This window comes from Chelon labrosus (assembly GCF_963514085.1).
Source record: "Chelon labrosus genome assembly, chromosome: 19".
In the NCBI taxonomy this organism is placed as follows: domain Eukaryota; kingdom Metazoa; phylum Chordata; class Actinopteri; order Mugiliformes; family Mugilidae; genus Chelon; species Chelon labrosus.
In genome coordinates this window covers 21,147,897-21,166,124 of record NC_140352.1, presented here as the reverse complement: position 1 = coordinate 21,166,124, position 18,228 = coordinate 21,147,897, and the positions used below count along the sequence as shown (strand labels likewise).

The window sequence follows — 18,228 nt, the reverse complement described above, 5'->3', positions numbered from 1 at the left end:
CTGTTATAAGAATAAACAAGAAACACAGAGGCAACTAACTCAGTGATCATAAAAACATATAATGCAAATTAGTAGGTTGGCGTGACTATAGGACCACAAGCAGAGAATGATGCATAACAATTAGGTAGGAATGTGAAACTGTGGGCAATGAACATCAGGCAGGTTATATTTACATCTGCAAAACAGGACCAAAACACCAGCACGACTACACCGTCTGCAAGTGCACAGCGTATTGACAGTTGTTTAAATTCAATACCGCAACAGATCACACACACACACACACACACACACACACACAAAAAGATCAAAATAAAACCTACCTCTGTTTTCTTGTACTATATGTTACCCAAATCTGAGACACGAGTTGGCGAAAAGGTGTTAGGTGCAAAGGAGTGGGCTCATGCATCTTAGAAGGTCCTCAACCACGGAGCAGATGCAATGAATCAGTCTGTCTTCAAGAATAAACAGAGAGTAGTCAGTAATATTTAATCTGGAATAGGGTCTTACAGCATGCTAAGAATAACAATGTGAGCATGTGTGGCCCTCCACATGAGAATCCAAACAAAGAGACTCACAAAAATATGGAGTATGATGGCTCATGGATACCCGTTTCTATGGTAACTCAAAATCACCATAATAGAGACACCCCATTTTAGTCTAGCCTTTCTTTTACATATTTAAATATACTTAAATATTTCATATCGACTATCAAGGTATTATAAGTACACATGCATCGCCAGGTTGTGCGGCTGTAATTCTTTTCATTTAATTATTTTAGTGTAACCTACGTAAATGAACTAAAATCAGTTGAAATAGCCCTAGACTTAATATAACAAGGCTCAAGTTGGCTTTCAGTATTTTAGAAGCCCTGTTATAATATTTAAAGTAGTCCCCATCATGGTGCTCGCTACCTCTCTCCTCTTCCTTTAAATCTCGCTGCCTTAAAGGACGGAAGCCGGAGTAGGACATTCCAGTTCCACAGTAAGTGCAACCTGCCTGTCACTCTCCGACACAAATGTGTTCAGAAGCAAAGCTTTAGCAGTCTTCTTCTGCCACAGGCAAGCGAAGGTGCGATAAACTCACTCATGCACACGTTTATGCGCCGAGTTTGTGTTTTTGAATGTAACGGTGACAGTTTAGCGTGTAGCCAAAGTTAGCAAGTTAGCTAGCTCTGCCGTTAGCCGCATGGGTAGTTGTTGGTAACGTTTAGTGTCATATTTGTAATGGACATGAACTTCACACGTATGAAACGAGGACTATATATATTACTAATATATAAATATATTATTTAAAAAAAAAAACTGTGGAGAAACCCAAGAAAGTGCAGGTGTACATGTGTCACAAAGTGTCTAAACTAGTATTAAGTTTGGATGAAGTTTTTGAGGTTTTCCCAGACAAAAGTATCAGTTAATGGGAGGGGAAATAAATGGTAGCCAATTAAGAGGATACAGTCCTTTGTTGACAGTTTATTTATTTATTTATTTATTTTCATTTTGTTTTCCGGATATCTTTGTGGACTGTTTGACTGGTTTACAGTTTACTCTGCATCAGTGAGTCCATCCTGTCTGGCTGCAGTCAGCACCACACCAGTGAGGAATTATCACAATACAAAGAAAAAACCTTCTGGTGTTTGACTATTAGGTTAAGTAATTCAACTGAACGTGCTTGGATTTCCAACTGTCAGTCAGGTAAAATAATGTGAAGACATTGCTTTGAGCTGTGACCAGTACAGAAAAAGCTAATCCTTTAAATTTGAAAATAATCAGTAGATTTAACTACACTAAAATTAGCCTAAAGCAACTCCTCCTTTCTTAGAAGCTGGAATATTTGGTGTCTTATAAACTGTTCTGTTTTTTAATTTTGTCCAGATCTCCACTGATGTTGGCTGGATGTAGAAATCCCTCTTGGACATTTTTAAGACGTTGGACCAGGACGTGTTGGACCTCACAGACTGCTCTCTGCTCTTCAGTCTCAGCTGTATCACCTGTCTTCCCTTCTCACCGTCACAGCTTCTTGCCCAGCAGGCCGATCTCAGCTCCTCTGCATCCATCAGTTTATTTGTCCTCCTCCCGCTGCCTCCTTCATTCTAACTGTACCGGCCCGATGGAGTTAAAGGAAGTACTGCATTTGCTGGATCATCTCGCTCCTTTGTCGCTTGCCGAGTCATGGGATAACGTTGGCCTGCTCGTTGAGCCGAGCAAACCTCGGCCTATTAACACCATCCTGCTGACCAACGACCTCACGGATGCTGTCATGGAGGAAGCACTGGCTGTGAGCTGCAACCTCATTGTTTCGTATCATCCGCCGTTGTTTCGACCAATTAAGCGCCTGGTTCAGAAAGACTGGAAGCAGAGACTGGCTGTCCAGGCCGTAGAGGCCGGTATCGCCGTCTTCTCCCCTCACACCTCGTGGGATAGTGCCAAAGGAGGAGTCAACGACTGGCTGGTCGGGGGGGTTGGTAAGATGTCTTTCTGAATGGAAAATGTGTCACACGAGGCACAGGCTGTAATGTTGTGAAACACGATCCACTGACCGAGTGTCCTCCATCTCTCCCTGAGTGTTTTTTTTTTCTTCCCATCTCTGGTGTCTCTCAGGCAGCGGCCAGGTCTCCGTGCTGAGTCAGGCCCTCGGTTGCGCCCCCCACAGTCACAAACTAGAATTCATGACCTGTAGCACAGAGGAACTAAACACTGTTATGGAGGAACTGAAGGCCTGTGACGACGCAACAACACTCCAGCATTCAGTCAGCAGGTTGTGTGCATTGGTTAAACAATAGATTTAAATAAAGGAGCACTTTGGTGTTTATTATCTGCTAAAATTGACATTACTGCAGAGAATTTCTGTAAAAGTCTTTACATTGAGTTACTTTCTTTCATGCACACATTATGCCTCAAATCAGCTGACAGACACATAAAGCCTTCGCAGTTCAACACAGTGACAAACAAAGCTGTGAAAAGTGTGTCAGGATTTAAGTGTCAGGTATTACAATAAAGGTAACAACTTTGACAGCAGTGTACTGGCTCGAAGTTCACACACACGTGTTAATTATTACAAGCCATTCAGACTGGGATTGTGTCAGCGCAAGTGTTATGTGTAGCCACAGTTAATAGGCTGAAACACGCCAAACCAGTCTTACGTTTTTTTTGGTTCTTTTCACTGGCGATTAATAGGTCATTTCTCCTCATAACAGACCCAACGGCAGTGGTTTCCATGTCGCCATAACCTGCAGTGAGTCAGCACTGACCCCGAGTGTCCAGACGCTGCTACGACACAGCACTCCCAACCAGTCCCTAAGCATCCTGAAGTTAGAGAAGGTACGGCATGAACACATCATATGCTCTTATGAGATATCTCTTTTAAAAGCTGTTCATGGTGACAATGGTGAATAGTTGTACTATGATATACTGATATCCTGTAATATGCATTGCACTAATGTTCCTTTTGTCACCCCCTGCAGCCCCCTCTGCTGGGCCATGGCCAAGGCCGAATAAGTGTTTTGGACCAGCCAGTAACTGTGGCAACAGCCGTCCAGAAAATGAAGTCCCACTTGGGTTTGAGCTACCTCCGTTTGGCTCTGGGATGGGGACAGACACTCGGTGAGGGAGAGTTGATACACACAGACAACAGGAAATTTGATTGATACACTTAATTACCAACCTTACCAACGTTATGGTACAGTTGGTTACTAGTGGACATTTCAGGCTCCAAGTTTGCTTTATAGGTGAGATTAATTCAACTTGGCACCCACCCACTTCGCCAAAGGCTTTTATTTCCTATCATCGTGAATTTCTTTACCATTCCTTGGTCTCTTGTCACGACATCGTTGGTATTGCATGCATGTTGCATTGCATGGTTGGAAGTTTGCATGCCAAATAGAGACTCATGACAACATGAGAAGCCTGGAAACCACTCCTGATCGGATATATAAACTTACACTACAATAAGTCTTCAAAACTGCATTGCGCATAATATGGAAAATCACATTTAAGTTTGCAGAGATTTCTTATATCCAGTTTAAATTTCCAAAATATAACTTGTGCAGTTTTTACAGCCTTTTTTTTCTAGAAAGAAACGTATCCAGCAGTGTATTCTTACATATCTGATATTTTTCAGAGTCCTCTGTGTGCACTGTGGCTGTTTGTGCCGGCTCTGGCGCCTCGGTGCTGAACGGAGTCAAGGCGGACCTCTACGTCACAGGTGGACTAAAAACCTCACGTGAAACAGCTGACTTGATATGACACTATATCACTGATAGGACATCTTGTTGTTATGCCTGCATAATGACCTGCATTTTTCAGGTGAGATGTCCCACCATGAAGTTTTGGACGCAGTGGCGAAAGGAACCAGCGTCATCCTCAGCGACCACAGCAACAGTGAGCGAGGTTTCCTGGCGGTGTTCAGGGAGAGGCTCGCCGTGCGTCTTCCTGACAGTGTGACAGTGGTGGTGTCCAAGGCCGACAGAGACCCCCTGGAGGTCGTCTGACCGGCTCAGATTTGCAGTTGCACTACTTTGTCTGCACTCTTGTGATTGGACATAATTAAGTGATCCAAATGGAACGTGTGTGACAGGTTTTTTATGTAAAACCGTCTACTGATTGTAAAGCTCGAGGGCAGAAGTAAAGCTGTGCCTCTATGTATAATGAAAAGTGGTACATGTTGTCATTATTTCTGGCGAGGTCCTAATAAAAATGGGTTCTGGTAGATCAAAATGGACTATAGGCGTGTTGGATAAGCAGCTTCAAATTATTAATGCACCGTGAAACAAAGATAACGCACGAGAGCTGTATGTGCGGTAAATGCATGTGGCTTCTGTGTGCTGTGGGTCTATTTACAGATGACACATAGAAGTGTTTGAGTCCTGACCAACAGTGATTCCCCTGACCTGAATTTCAGCATCAACATTTTTTTCCTAAAAGAAACTGTTTTTGCATTGTGCAGAGGGGACAAACAGAGTAATCCTCACCAGATTAAAAGGCTTGCTGTTAGGCCATAAACATGCAGGAGGAAATCTCCTGTTCTCTGAGAATTAAAAAGCAAATAATTCCAAACAAAGTACTTTTTAATGCGTACCATATATTCTTAGTAAGGAAGGAACCCATACCTTCTCAGTAAAATGACCTTTAGACCTCGACGAGAAAACATTGGTGGACATCAAACGATGTAGCACATCCATGTCAAAGAGCGGGCCTATAGTAATACTTAATGCACTGTAAACAGCTCACACCACCTGCCCTCATTCTAGTAACAGTTAAAGAAAAACAAAACCTCTAACAATCCTCATAATGAGCTTTTACAGAGTCTTGTGGCTGCAGCACCGGCGACACACCTGTCGGTTCGTAAAAACATTAAGAGACGTCGCGCACACCTCGCCGCCCCCCATCACGGTAATGGCTTTTCTCACAGCGTGGCGTTCGCACCTCCACTTCCCCTCGGGCCTCGGCTAGCTTTTATCCCCGACAACACAAATGGAGAAGGAAAACAGCAACTACAACAACGTGTGTATGCTTAGCTCCTGTAAACTGACTCCAGCTGTTACTTTTATGTTGGTGGTGGTGGGGATGTCTGCAAGCAGGTAGGTTTGGGCCCTGTCGCGTTTGAGAGTTTTCTTTCTCCCACTGAGCCTCAGGCAGACAGGAAACCGTACACACACCCACACAAATGATGGACAAGAAGTCATCCTTTCCTGAAAACTGAATGGGGAACTCTGTGAGAGTTGCAGATAAAGCAAAAATGAAATTTACAAGAGACAGAAGAGAGGAGAATGAACACTTATTCTCGTTAACCCTAACATACTGCACATGAAGTTGTATAGTCTCTTAACCTGCTTCAAAATTTCTCACTGATATGACATTCATTATCTTATACTAAATAAGAGGTAGTTGCGCTTGCATATATTCAAAAAATTTAGAGCTCAAACATAATTGATGCATTGTATCAGCTAATATGCCTGAGCAACTGTGCAAGTAGAAGCAATGTGCAAATTTATATAAAAAACACATAAGGCATGCAACACAGCATCACATATTGATGATTGTCAAATAAAAGCAATTCATGGAGACCACAAGATAACTTTTTGAAGTCTGTGAATGCAGCACTGAGGACTTTATAGGCTTTTCCAAATGCATTACGAATACAAAATGTTGTGGTACTCGTATAAAGGAGAGGATATTCTGGAGGATCCAATATAATTCACTGATCAAATGTAAGCAAAGTCAATACTGCATTTCAGTTTTATTCATCTATATAATAAACTAAATTTCAGTTGGAAATAATGTTAAATTTACTAAATTTACTGTAGAAGAATTATTGTCCGTTATAATGCACATATACCCATGCACTTCTAGAAGATTAAGTAACAGATGTTTCTGTGACTCAATACATTTTAACAACTCAGCTGTTTTAAATTTCATTCATCTATTTATTTTTGATAAGCTCATACCCGAATTCAACCCTACACAGAAACTTCTGAAGTCTTCCAACAGCGACCAAACTGCAGCCAGTGGCCAAACTGCCTTTCCTCCTCGATCGTGCACACGCGTGGAGGGCCTGACTCCCCGCTGAGAAAGCCAAACAGGGAGGCCGCAGAGAGGAAGAAACTTGTCATCCAGTCATCAAAAAGCCACAGGGAACCTGCCAGTAAAACTACACGACCTCTACGCTCGTGTGAGTGTCACTGCAGCTCCTAGAATTATTAAAGTAGCCCCAATAAAACAAGCATTAAAAGGGCAATTGCAGTTTGATACAGAACACACCATACATCAGTGACTAAAGTAAAATATACAGTGAGGATGTTTAGATAATTCATAGAGACTATTTTTACCTGACATGTAGAGGTGGCTAAAGTGTTCAAATAGTTTTTTTAATTAAATAATTCTGATAGAAGAATAAGCAAAAAATGTGTTTAATGCATCAAACTGATAAGTTCTGCACTTAAATGTATAGTTTGAATGCTTTATTGACTGGATTGTGTGTAAGACACTAATCTGCAAAGCATCTAGCTGTAAAATGTGACTATAAAGTCAAATACACATGAGTACACATAAGTCAAATCAATTAAGTTACTTATCCTCTCTCTAGTGATATAAAATCACACAAATTGCGGTAATGTTCCTCACAGACACTAAAATAAGACCTGGTTTCTTCCTATCACCCTCCGGTAAGACCGGAGTTGTTTGTGTTTGTCGAGCAGGGACAGAAGGGAAGCTGAGGGGACTGGGTGGAGAGACGGGGGGGACGAATAAAGAACTATGTGAAAATGGGGCCATTTGGTTACACGTGTGAAGTCCCACACACCTATTTAACCGAGCAGGCCAGCGCTGTGGGCTCTTGTAGCAGAAGACAGCAGAAGGAGAGGTACTGTCCAGAGAGACGAGAGAAAAGTTTAGGAAGAGATCGCCACGTGTTTGCGTCCAGGAACATCTGGACGGAGAAGGGACCAGAAGGAGCTGGAGAGTGAAATGTTACATTGCCGCAGCAGGTGAAGAGGACGAGTGAAAGGACCATTACAGACAAGGAGAATGCTGAGTGTGGACATGTACCCCAGTTTGGCTCTGGGGCCGCAAAGGATTGGAGACTGCTTTTACAGAGGTGAGAGGGACTTCCAAGATTTGGATTTTTAATCCTTTTAAAAACCATAAATGTTCATCCAATAATGAAAAGATGTAATAATCACCATTTAGCTTAACCACAGACAGGTATGAGCCTGACAGTAAATACATACTACTGAATTCAAATGTACATTTAGTTTGACAAATTAAAGAATAACTAAAACAAACAGGTACATGACCGATACATGTATCCATACTTACCTTGGATTTGTTCATTCCCACAGAGCGGGAAGCTCCTCAACACCTACCCCTGTTCCCTACTGCCTGTGACGCGGCAGCCAAAGCTTTGGCGCCGAGGCTGCTGGGGCCTCCTCCGGTCCCCAGCGAGCCTGGCTCCAAACTCCAGAAAGATGACGTGAAGATGGAGCTGGAGAACGCGTCCTTGTGGAAACAGTTCAGCTCGGTGGGCACAGAGATGATCATCACAAAGAAGGGCAGGTAAGAAGAACCTGCAGCGATAATGTGCATGACCTTTGACCTCTGCCTTTTTCTCTCTGCTCCTGCAATTATGAACTTTAGTCTTGCTTTAAAGTCTCACCTCTGTATTTAGTTTTTGTGCACAGCTTTTTAAGTCCTGAATTCATCACTGCAACACTGTTTCTTCTTCATCATCACTTTGTCTCAATTGTTATTTTTTCTCCATTGTCCTTACTTTCCTAGGCGGATGTTTCCTGGTTTGAGGTTGAAGCTCTCAGGCTTGAACCCGTCTCTCCGTTACATCGTCCTCCTGGACATCGTGCCGGTGGACAACTCCCGCTATCGCTTCCAAGGAGGCGGCTGGCAGGCCGTTGGCAGCGCCGAGGCGAGGCTACCAGACCGGGTGTTCATCCACCCGGACTCGCCAGCCACAGGAGCCCACTGGCAGAGCCGTACCATCTCCTTTCACTACGCCAAGCTCACCAACAACACGCTGGACTCACAGGGACATGTAAGCACTGCAGATTGAGTAACTCGGCAGGGATGCAGCATACAACCTTTAGTACTAGTCTTTGGTTTTATTGTGCACTTTGATTCAATATTTTTCTTTTTTTCTTTTAAAGATTATCCTGCACTCGCTGCATAAATACCAGCCCAGAGTTCATGTAATTGAAGCCAGAGATGTGTTAAGGTGGGGAGGAGGACAGCACTCCTTCGTTTTCCCCGAGACCCAGTTCATCACCGTGACGGCCTACCAGAACAACAAGGTACATTTTACATTACATTTGACAGGAACAGAAGTGGATTATATAGAGGACAAGATGCAGTAACAAAGAGACGGTGAACTAACTTAAAACTGTGTTTTTGTTTCAGATTACAGAACTTAAGATCAACTCCAACCCCTTCGCTAAAGGCTTCCGAGAGGACGGCATGAACAGCAAAAAGTAAGTCCCAACAAGCCGAAAAAACACATTTAACACTGATGGCTACACAATGTAGAGGTTCTAAGCTTTAATATTTTCCTTTTCAGACAGAGAGACGCCAGACAGAAGCGCAAAATATCCGTCATCACAGAACCCTTGGATATTGGTAAGCGGCAAAAACCAAATTGTGGCCACTATTATATCAGTTTATTTCCTCTTATCCTGAATTGCCTTATCCTGAAACATCTCCACCCCTCCGTCTCCATCAGTGAACTGTGACCCATGCGACTCCACGGAGCTCCTGCCGCAACCCACTGCCAACGGCGCGGACCTTCAGGCCCTCGCTCTGGCCCCTTTGCCCGCACTGCCGGATCTGTCCCGTGGGTTCAGACCGGAGGAGACCTCCTATCGGGACACGCTGGTTCCGGAGCAGTCGCTAGACCTCGGCCAGGCGTTCATGGCATCCCAGATGTCGGATATCGGCATCGCGATGGCCGGCGGGATGCAAGACGCACCAGGAAGTGAAGTGGCAAACAGTATGATTGAGAGGTAGGGCTGTAATCATGTGTGTGATTATTTTTGTGTGTTAATTTAGTAATTGTTTCAGCTGTAAAACATTCTGAATGCATTAAAATCTTTATTTCTTTTCTTCTCCACAGATCAGACACTATGGCTGAACAAGCGTACACCTCCAGCTTCCCGCCTGCTCAAGCCAACCCCTCCTCTTTTCCTTCAGCTCCTCTTCCTCAGTCATCCTCTTTCTCCTCCCTCCCTGTCCCCAACTCTTCGGAGACGTCCGATTCTCAGCCCTCCATCCCTCCCATCGACTATCCCACCCTTCTCTCGTCATCGCCCGCTCTCTCTGCCACCTCCACCACTCCCTCACTACAGCAGACCACCTTCACCTTCCCCACCCCGCCTCCTTCCAACTCCTCCTCTCCGCAGTCGCTCCTTTCGTCGTCCTCCTCCCCCTCCTCCGACGCCTACCACGCCATCCAAGAGACCATCAGCCCCCACACTCCCGCCGACGCCTCTTTCCGGGCGCCGTCTTCCGCATGTCAGTCAGATCTGCAGGGCCAAATGTCCAATCATTCACTTCTCACTCAACCAGGCCAGCAGCTGCAGGGTGAATCCGTCACCAGCGGAAATAATTCACCCAGCGATCAAAGCTCCGCAGTGTTTATCTATCCAAATATCCTGCCAACAAATCCTGATCCTGCTCCTCTCACTGCTCAGACTCTCCCCAATCAAAACCAACTACCAGCTCCCACCCTGCCGTGCTCCCTATCTGCTCATGGTGCCCCCTCATCTTTTGCTTTCCACGCCATGCCTCCACACATGCAGAATCTTTCATTCCCGAACGTGTCCCCCAGCCCCGCACACCCTGCTCTCCACCTCCAAAACCTGAGCCACCAAGCTCAAACCCCCTCCCTTGCCGCTGCCTTCCCCGCATCCTCGTTCTCTCACGCGCCACCCTCCTTCCCTCACCCTTCCTTCCAGCCCTCCTCTTGCTTAGCCGTCTCCTCTTCTTTCCAGCAGTCTGTCACCTCTGCCGCCTCGCTGCCACCAGCTCACCCTCAAAGCCTGCACAACAACTCGGCCTCCTCCTCCAACCCCTCGTATCCGCAGGTCGACATCGGCCCCATCCCTCAGTTCAATCCAGCTCCCCCCTACCGCCCGGAGATGGTGCGCCACCACCCGTCTCTCCTCCCTCAGCTGGATCCATCGCTTCCCTCCTCCAACCCTCCTCCGGGCCTCTACCCCGCCTTCCCTTCCTACCCTATCCGGCTATGTCAAGACCCTCACTCGTCCCTCTCTATCCCGTTCAGGCATCTTTACAGACAACACCAGCATGGCCACCCCCACCCCCACCCCCACCCCCAGGGGTCTTACCTGGATATGAGCACAAGAGCAGTGTTTTAAAACACACAGTATATTGACAAAATGTCTTGGTTTGATAGCGCTTTTATGAGGAATTAGAAATGTGTAGATTTAGTTCATGCAGCAGTGTAGTGTACTATGTATGTGTGTTTGTGTGTGTCTTCCCAGCAGCTCAGATGATGAATAGATTGATGAGATTGATATTAATATGTATATAATTGTTGAAGATTTTCAAATATTCATTCCAGTGTGACAAATAAAATGAGTTTCCTATTTCAGATTGTTGTGATTTTATTCTATCAATAGTTATACATTCATCAAGCATAACATTATGACCACCTTACTGATATAGTGTAGGTCTCCCTTGTGCCTCCAAAACAGTTGTGACTCATCAGAGAATGGACACGGGCCTTCTGAGGGTGTCCTGTGGTGTCTGGCAACAGAATGTTGTTAGTGGGGGCCTTTGGTTCCTATGGGTTGAGGGGAGGGGCCTCTGTGGATCATCCCACAGATACTTGATCAGTTTGGGATCTAGTGAATTTGGAGGCCAGGTCAACATCTTGTACTGTTCTTCATGTTTTTTTTTAGTTGTTCCTAAAGCGTTTTTGTGTGTGTGTCTGTGTCAGGCTGAATCCTGCTGGGGATGGCTGCTGCCATCAAGGAGTGTCATTGCTTCATTTACTTCTCCTGTCTGTGGTTTTAATATAATAGTTTTGTATATATAATAGTTTTACTACTCAATTATAACTTTCATTCTAATGTGAGTATTTCTTGACATGGCCCTTTAAATACCTCTGTATCTCTAATAAACTTAGGACCAAAGGAGAGCCACATTTGTTCTTTAGGTCTTACTTTAACAGATACTGTTTAATAGATACTGTACTCTCCAGAGTGTATCATTGCCAATTGCAAATCTATCACAGAGGTTAAAATTGGCTGCAAGGTATAGATAATGGATGGTTGACTAGACTCCTCTCTGGAAAGATTCTTGTTATTTTAATTGTCATAAAACCACAAAACTCCTACTTGAAATACGGTGAAGTATCAAGGGAGCTGGTACATTTACCTCAAAACAAAGACTCGCATTCAACTCGATTCAAGACTTGGCTATTGTGTCATGTTGTTGCACTGCAGCACTTCAAGCAGAGGAGGAACAGGGAACAGTAAAAATTCACTGTGCCTTTTCCACCCCAAACCAACAGGACAAGTCTGGCTTTCCCTCCTGATCAGTTAGTGGCAGGTGCAGAAAGCTCAGAAGGTTCACCACTCCATCACAAGCATGACGGCAGTAGGTGTCCCTGACGCAATATAACTCCCAAATGAACCCACTGACACTCCAGACGTGTTAAACCTTGGTGTCTAGAAGCTGAGGAGCAGTTCTAGCTCTGTCAAGGTTCAGCATCAATCATTGTGTGAACAGCTGTTGGTGTTGTCACGCCTGGTTGGTTCAGTACAGTCCCTGCAGAGCTACGACTTGAGAGTTTTGAGAGGATTTTCAGTTTATCAGGACAGAGATGCACAACAAGAATGTCCTACCCGTGTCCTCAGATGTCCTCTTGCATGTGCATTCACTAGATTGTGAACAAAAACAATCAAAACTGACACATATTTAACTGACTTGACAGAACCACCACCTGAATGAATGGATACAGCGTACAGCCGCCTTTTACATCCAAACATTCGTCAACTATTCTGGCAAAAAAAAACACAGATTTAACATGATAATATTAAACATGATATTTATGTACACTTTATCTATTCAGTGGGTCACACTCACATCCACCAATGGAAGACTTGTGGGTTCATGCTAAGGGTCAACATGATGTTTACTCAAAGTGGTTTTCAAGTGGTCACTTATTAACCAGTGAGTAAGCCAAAGATGAAGAATCTGGTCTGGTCCACAACCAAACCCTCAAATCGCGCGTGCGAACCGTCTCCAGAGGGTCTTTCATAGGACCGAGGGTGGGTGCTGTTTTAAATTTTTAATTTCTTTTCAAGTTTTTTTAAAATTGTTTACTTCAGAGTAACATCACAAGAATTACAGCTGTTGATTGTGATCAACAGTCCAGGTAACTTACACTTCTTCTTCCTCTTCCAACAGGCTCTGACATGAGAGGATCAACACTTTTTCCTGAGCTGACCACTCGGACGCTGACGAGGCTCTGTGACACTCTGGATATTTTTCTTTAACTCAAAGACACTTCTGGACGGACACACTTTGACGATATATATTCCTAACAAATATTATAATATATACACTTTTTCCGTGATGATGTTGTGCCCCCTTTTGCGTCCGTCACTCCCTCACCTGTTGTCGGTGAGGCTCCTGGGCACCGTGGCCTCCAGGACCGTTGTGGTGAAGCAGCCTCAGCTCCGCACTGTGACTCTGGCCTTTGATGATCCCAGCGCCTTCAGGGTGAAGAGCTTTGGTGAGCTGATCCGTGCTCTGGGCATCTTCCACTTCTGCTCGTTTCCAGTGCTGGTTAACCACTGTGGAAAGGTGAGACTCCAGTTTGTCAGAAATGATCAGATTATGGAGGAAAATGGGATCAGTAATACCAGATAATTCTTGGCCAGTCTTTTCATTTTTTTTTTTAAACAGGAACTTCAAAAGCCTATGTTAAAGCCGGATTGTGTGTAACCCGATTTCCTCCTCTCTAACATTAATCTTCACTTCTGTTTTCTCACTCTCTTCCTCTCTTCTCTTCCAGCTGATGTCTGTTGCACGCACCCTCCTGGGGAAGAGAGGGCTCTCCTTGCTGCTGCGGCCCACAGTGTATGCCCAGTTTGTGGCTGGAGAGAATGAGAGTGAGATCTCTCGGTCCATGGAGAAGATGAGCTTGCTGGGACTGAGGCCCATGCTGGCTGTACCTATTGAGGAAGACCTCGGAGAGAGCACAGGGTAAGGCACAATCTTAGAAGTCAGAGGGCTGAAGACAATGGAACCCAGCTGAGCGTAGAGAAACATGAATATTTTTTCAAATTTAACTGCAAATCCTTATCTGGTAATGATGATTTTGCATTTATGTGTTGGTATGGCACTCTGCCTCTGCATATCAGGAAGAGAAGTAAAACCCAACATTTAAAGGCTCATAATTACTCCCACCTTTAAAATTCTGTATTTCAGCTCCTCTGGTGACACTCAGACTTCTTATTTTATTTGTTCATACCCCACTCTTCTCTGTACTGCTGTTTTACAGCTGGGTGCATGCTGAAGTGTGAAGTCCATTCCAGTCTCATGTTACGGTTTGTCCCTTCCAGAGAGAAAAGATATGAAGACAACATGGAGGCCATGCTGGAATGTGTGCGGATGTCCCACAGCAACGCCTGGAGCAAAGACCCGATGATGCAGCTGAAGATCACCGCCCTGCTCAGCCCGGAGCTGTGTGTAAGGCTACGTCTTCCGCCTCAGATAGAGGCTTTCTGTTTCGATTCCCATTCACAAATTCAGTTCCAGGAATGAAAAAAAGGGTCCTGGTGAGAGACATAACGGTACTCACAATGGCACCGGTGTCATGAAAAGAAAGTGATGAGAAGAAATCCAACTATTGATGTTAATAGGCTCAAACGAAAGATAGAATTTTGTGCTGAACTTGTTGAGGAGATGGGTTTAGCCACCTACTGGACTGGAGTGTGATGTTTGTGGTGAAGAAGAGAGGCAGATGAAGTGATGCACCCATCATGCTTAGTGCCTACTGTACAAGCCTGTGGGGGCAGTGCTATGATCTGGGGTTGCTGCAGTTGCTCAGGTCTAGGTTCAGCAACATTATGTGTCCAAAGAATGAGGTCAGCTGACTACCTGAATATATTGAATGACCAGGTTATTCCATCAATGGATTTTTTTTCTTCCCTGATGACACGGGCATATTTCTAGATGACAATGCCAGGATTCATGGGGCTCAGATTGTGAAAGAGTGGTTCAGGGAGCATGAGACATCATTTTCACACATGGTTTGGCCACCATAGAGTCCAGACCTTAACCCCATTGAGAATCTTTGAGATGTGCTGGAGAAGGCTTTGGTCAGTGGTCAGACTCTCCCATCATCACTACAAGATGTTGGTGAAAAATTAATGCAACACTGGATGGAAATAAATCTGGTGACACTGCAGAAGCTCATTGAAACAATGCCACAGCGAATGCGTGCTATAATCAAAGCTAAAGGCGGTCCAGAGAAATACTAGAGCGTGTGACCTTTTGTTTTGGTCAGGCAGTGTAATTTCGACCGCCAGTGAACTGTCCACATGGCCGCGGCAACACATGTGGTATTTGTGGGCCATGTCCAAATGTTCAAACACAGTACGTGGGAATAAAAGATAAGAAAACACATGCTGGTGCCAAGCCCACAGTTGGTTTTGAATGTTCAACCCCACCTGCACCGCATTTCCCGCTATCTACTCTCGCTTTATTTCTCTCTCTCTGAAGAGAATATACTGTATATGTCACAGGTGAAACTCACAACCGTCATTGCACAACAACCGTATGACCTGAATCTCCTCGTCAAAGCAATGGATGGAGAGGTAAGTCTGCAACGTAAACATTTACAACACTGATACAATACTTGTCTCTCATATTTAATCAAAATTGCCTCTTTCAGCCAATCACCTTCCCTGGTTTGGACGAAAAGGAGACGGCCCACTTCCTGTGTGGCCTGCAGAGACTCAACAAAATAGCTGAGGTGCAGATATGTCACTTCATTCATTCAAGATTCATGTCAAAGAAGTCATTTTAATGAGTTCTGCTGCAAGTTCAATGTAAAGACTAATTGTTTTTTTAGGCAAGTGTGACCAAAGTCCGAGTCCTGGTCGATGCAGAGTATACTTACATGAACCCTGCCCTCTCTCTTGTCACCATGGCGATGATGAAGAAGTTTAACAGAGATGGCGCCTGGATTTGGAACACATATCAATGTTACCTGAAGGCAATCATCATTATTTCTCTCTTTTTTTTTATTTTTTTAAAGCATTTCTCTTATGTGCACTGAACCACGGTTATTAAAAGTGTTCATTTAAAGTGAGATGTTACCAGACACAGTAGGTTGCTCCTCTCTGTCTGTTCTGTTCAGGAGTCCAGGTCCCTGCTGTTAGAAGCTCTGCACCTGTCCAAGAGCGAGGGTTTCTGTCTGGGCATCAAGCTGGTGAGAGGAGCCTACATGGACAAGGAGAGGAAGCTAGCAGAGAAAGAAGGTCGCCACGACCCGATCCACCGGTGCTGGGAGGACACCAATGACAGGTGGGTTTGACGGCAGGTAAGTGCATGCAAGACAACAGCAAATCTTAAAACGTGACGTGTTAACTTTGTGTTTGTGCAGCTACAACGGCTCCCTGGATGTGATGCTGGAAGTCATATCCCAGAAACCTGAGCGCTACAGGATCATAGTCGCCACTCACAACGAGGAGTCAGTGAGACGAGCAGCTGAACGGTTAGACCATGAAGTGAAAATGTCCCATCGCTGAGTGAGAATAATTATACTGTATTATGTGAAGGGTTACATGCGAATGTAACGATTAACCGCCAGAGGACGGATGAATAACCTGGAAAATCTGAAATAATTCATAGTTTTACTTTTGATCTGATGTAAAATGAAATTTTTGTCTCCCTTTTTATTTTGGGATACTTACACTGATCGGCCAAAACATTAAAACCACCTTCTTAATATTGTGTAGGTCTCCCTTGTGCCTCCAAAACAGTTGTGACTCATCAGAGAATGGACATGGGCCTTCTGAGGGTGTCCTGTGGTGTCTGGTAACAGAATGCCGATAGTGGGGACCTTTGGGTCCTATGGGTTGAGGGGAGGGGCCTCTGTGGATCATCCCACAGATACTTGATCAGTTTGGGATCTAGTGAATTTGGAGGCCAGGTCAACACCTTGTGCTGTTTTACCAGTAGTAGTAAAAAAAAAAAAAAGCGCACATGTATTTGTAGCATAACAAGTGTTTTGCAGTAGAACTGACTCATTCCAACATCTGAGAATTTAGGAGAAGATTTTAATCTGTGCAAATGCGCCGTGCAGGATTTAACTTTGGAGAAATCCAAGCTTGCCCCACTGACCAAAAGCACACTGACTTGACTGTCCTTATATAGTCCATGGACAGAGCTGACTTTAGAGAGGCAAAGAGATTTTTATCCCTTTTATTAAATTGCTTTCCCACTTAAGACCAGAGCAAAAAGCATTGACTTGAGGGCACTGGTGGGTCAATAACTCTTTGTAAAACACCGTCACCGAGGTTGAGGTGGAAGAGGAAATGTTAAATTGTGCTGTGATCGCCACATAACACACCAAAATCTCTGAACAAACTGTTGCGGATCACATTGCACTGTGGGTAATGATGGCGACATGCTTATTGCAATGTGTAACTCTTGAACAGTGACATTAATTTTATTTTTTTTTAACTACACGAGTCCAACAATGTTGTCGTAGGAGATAAATGCTTTTGCTTCACGACCCCTTAATTATAGCTTGCAGACCCAAACTGAGGGCCTCAAACCACAGGTTGGTTACTATACTCTTCATACAGCATCAGGTAAATGTTGTGCGTATCATCTTCAGAATGGCAGAGCTGGGGATAGACAAGGACGGAGGCTCGGTGTGTTTCGGCCAGCTGCTGGGCATGTGTGATCACGTCTCCCTCACACTGGGTGAGCTGTACTCTCATCCTTTAAATGGCGTCAACATTTTTACGTTCACACAACCTCCTCATTCAGAATCATTAACCAGGCATGCATTGAAAGTGATGCATTTTCCTTTAACATGTTTAATTTGAAGTAGAATAATTTTTAGTTGGTGGACGTCATGTCTCCGTATCCTCTCCTTTTTCCTTCAGCTAAAGAGGGTTACGCCGTGTACAAGTCAGTGCCGTATGGTTCAGTGGAAGACACACTTCCGTACCTGGTGCGCCGGGCTCAGGAGAATCGCACAGTGCTGCAGGGAATCCGAAAAGAGAGGGACCTTCTGAGGAGAGAGCTCAGCCAGAGACTGAGACTGAGAAGAGGCAGCTAACGGGCCGCTGGCACAGAGCGGGAGCAGGAGAGGAAGTAGTGTCAGTGTGTTTGTGTGTCTTTAAAAACATTATTAATTAGCTTTTTTATTACTTTTATGATATGGGAGGTGTTTGTCATATATGTAACAACGCAAATATTTGTGAAGGCATTTAACTCAATCATGTGCATGTGCCTCCAAGTTGACTAATTTTACCAAGGGTCCAACTAAATACATTTCCTGTATATTATTTTAGTTTCATGAGTAGAAAATGCATCTCATTTTTCTTAAGTCTAGTTTGTCGACAAATGGAAGCGGCCCTCAACCCATGTCCCAGCCCAGGACTGATAAGACCTGGAGCCATGGGGACAATGTGGCCTGATGTTAATGATTACTGATCAGGAGTCTGACACTGAGTTTCAG

General features: G+C 44.5%; 3 protein-coding genes across 3 annotated transcripts; all 3 read left to right on the top strand.

Moving 5' to 3' along the window:
- The first annotated feature begins 878 nt into the window (after nt 1–878).
- nif3l1 (NIF3 NGG1 interacting factor 3-like 1) lies at nt 879–4,646 on the top strand. Its single transcript, XM_084567760.1, has 7 exons — nt 879–1,068; nt 1,869–2,458; nt 2,595–2,751; nt 3,191–3,314; nt 3,458–3,596; nt 4,114–4,197; nt 4,299–4,646. The coding sequence occupies exons 2-7, from the start codon at nt 1,879–1,881 to the stop codon at nt 4,481–4,483; spliced, it is 1,269 nt and encodes a 422-aa protein (XP_084423886.1). The 5' UTR covers nt 879–1,068; nt 1,869–1,878; the 3' UTR covers nt 4,484–4,646.
- A 2,261-nt stretch (nt 4,647–6,907) lies between these two features.
- Nucleotides 6,908–10,870, top strand: tbx6 (T-box transcription factor 6; the record flags this gene model as incomplete). Its single annotated transcript, XM_084567759.1, has 8 exons — nt 6,908–7,587; nt 7,832–8,045; nt 8,268–8,535; nt 8,648–8,791; nt 8,898–8,968; nt 9,055–9,113; nt 9,217–9,496; nt 9,607–10,870. Exons 1-8 carry the CDS (start codon nt 7,518–7,520, stop codon nt 10,868–10,870), a joined length of 2,370 nt encoding a protein of 789 aa, XP_084423885.1. The 5' UTR covers nt 6,908–7,517.
- Nucleotides 10,871–13,097: 2,227 nt separating this feature from the next.
- Nucleotides 13,098–18,039, top strand: prodh2 (proline dehydrogenase 2; the record flags this gene model as incomplete). Its single annotated transcript, XM_084567761.1, has 10 exons — nt 13,098–13,328; nt 13,540–13,730; nt 14,090–14,216; nt 15,275–15,346; nt 15,424–15,504; nt 15,604–15,747; nt 15,892–16,058; nt 16,138–16,248; nt 17,377–17,465; nt 17,651–18,039. The coding sequence occupies 10 exons, from the start codon at nt 13,098–13,100 to the stop codon at nt 17,824–17,826; spliced, it is 1,389 nt and encodes a 462-aa protein (XP_084423887.1). The 3' UTR covers nt 17,827–18,039.
- Between the last annotated feature and the right edge of the window lie 189 nt (nt 18,040–18,228).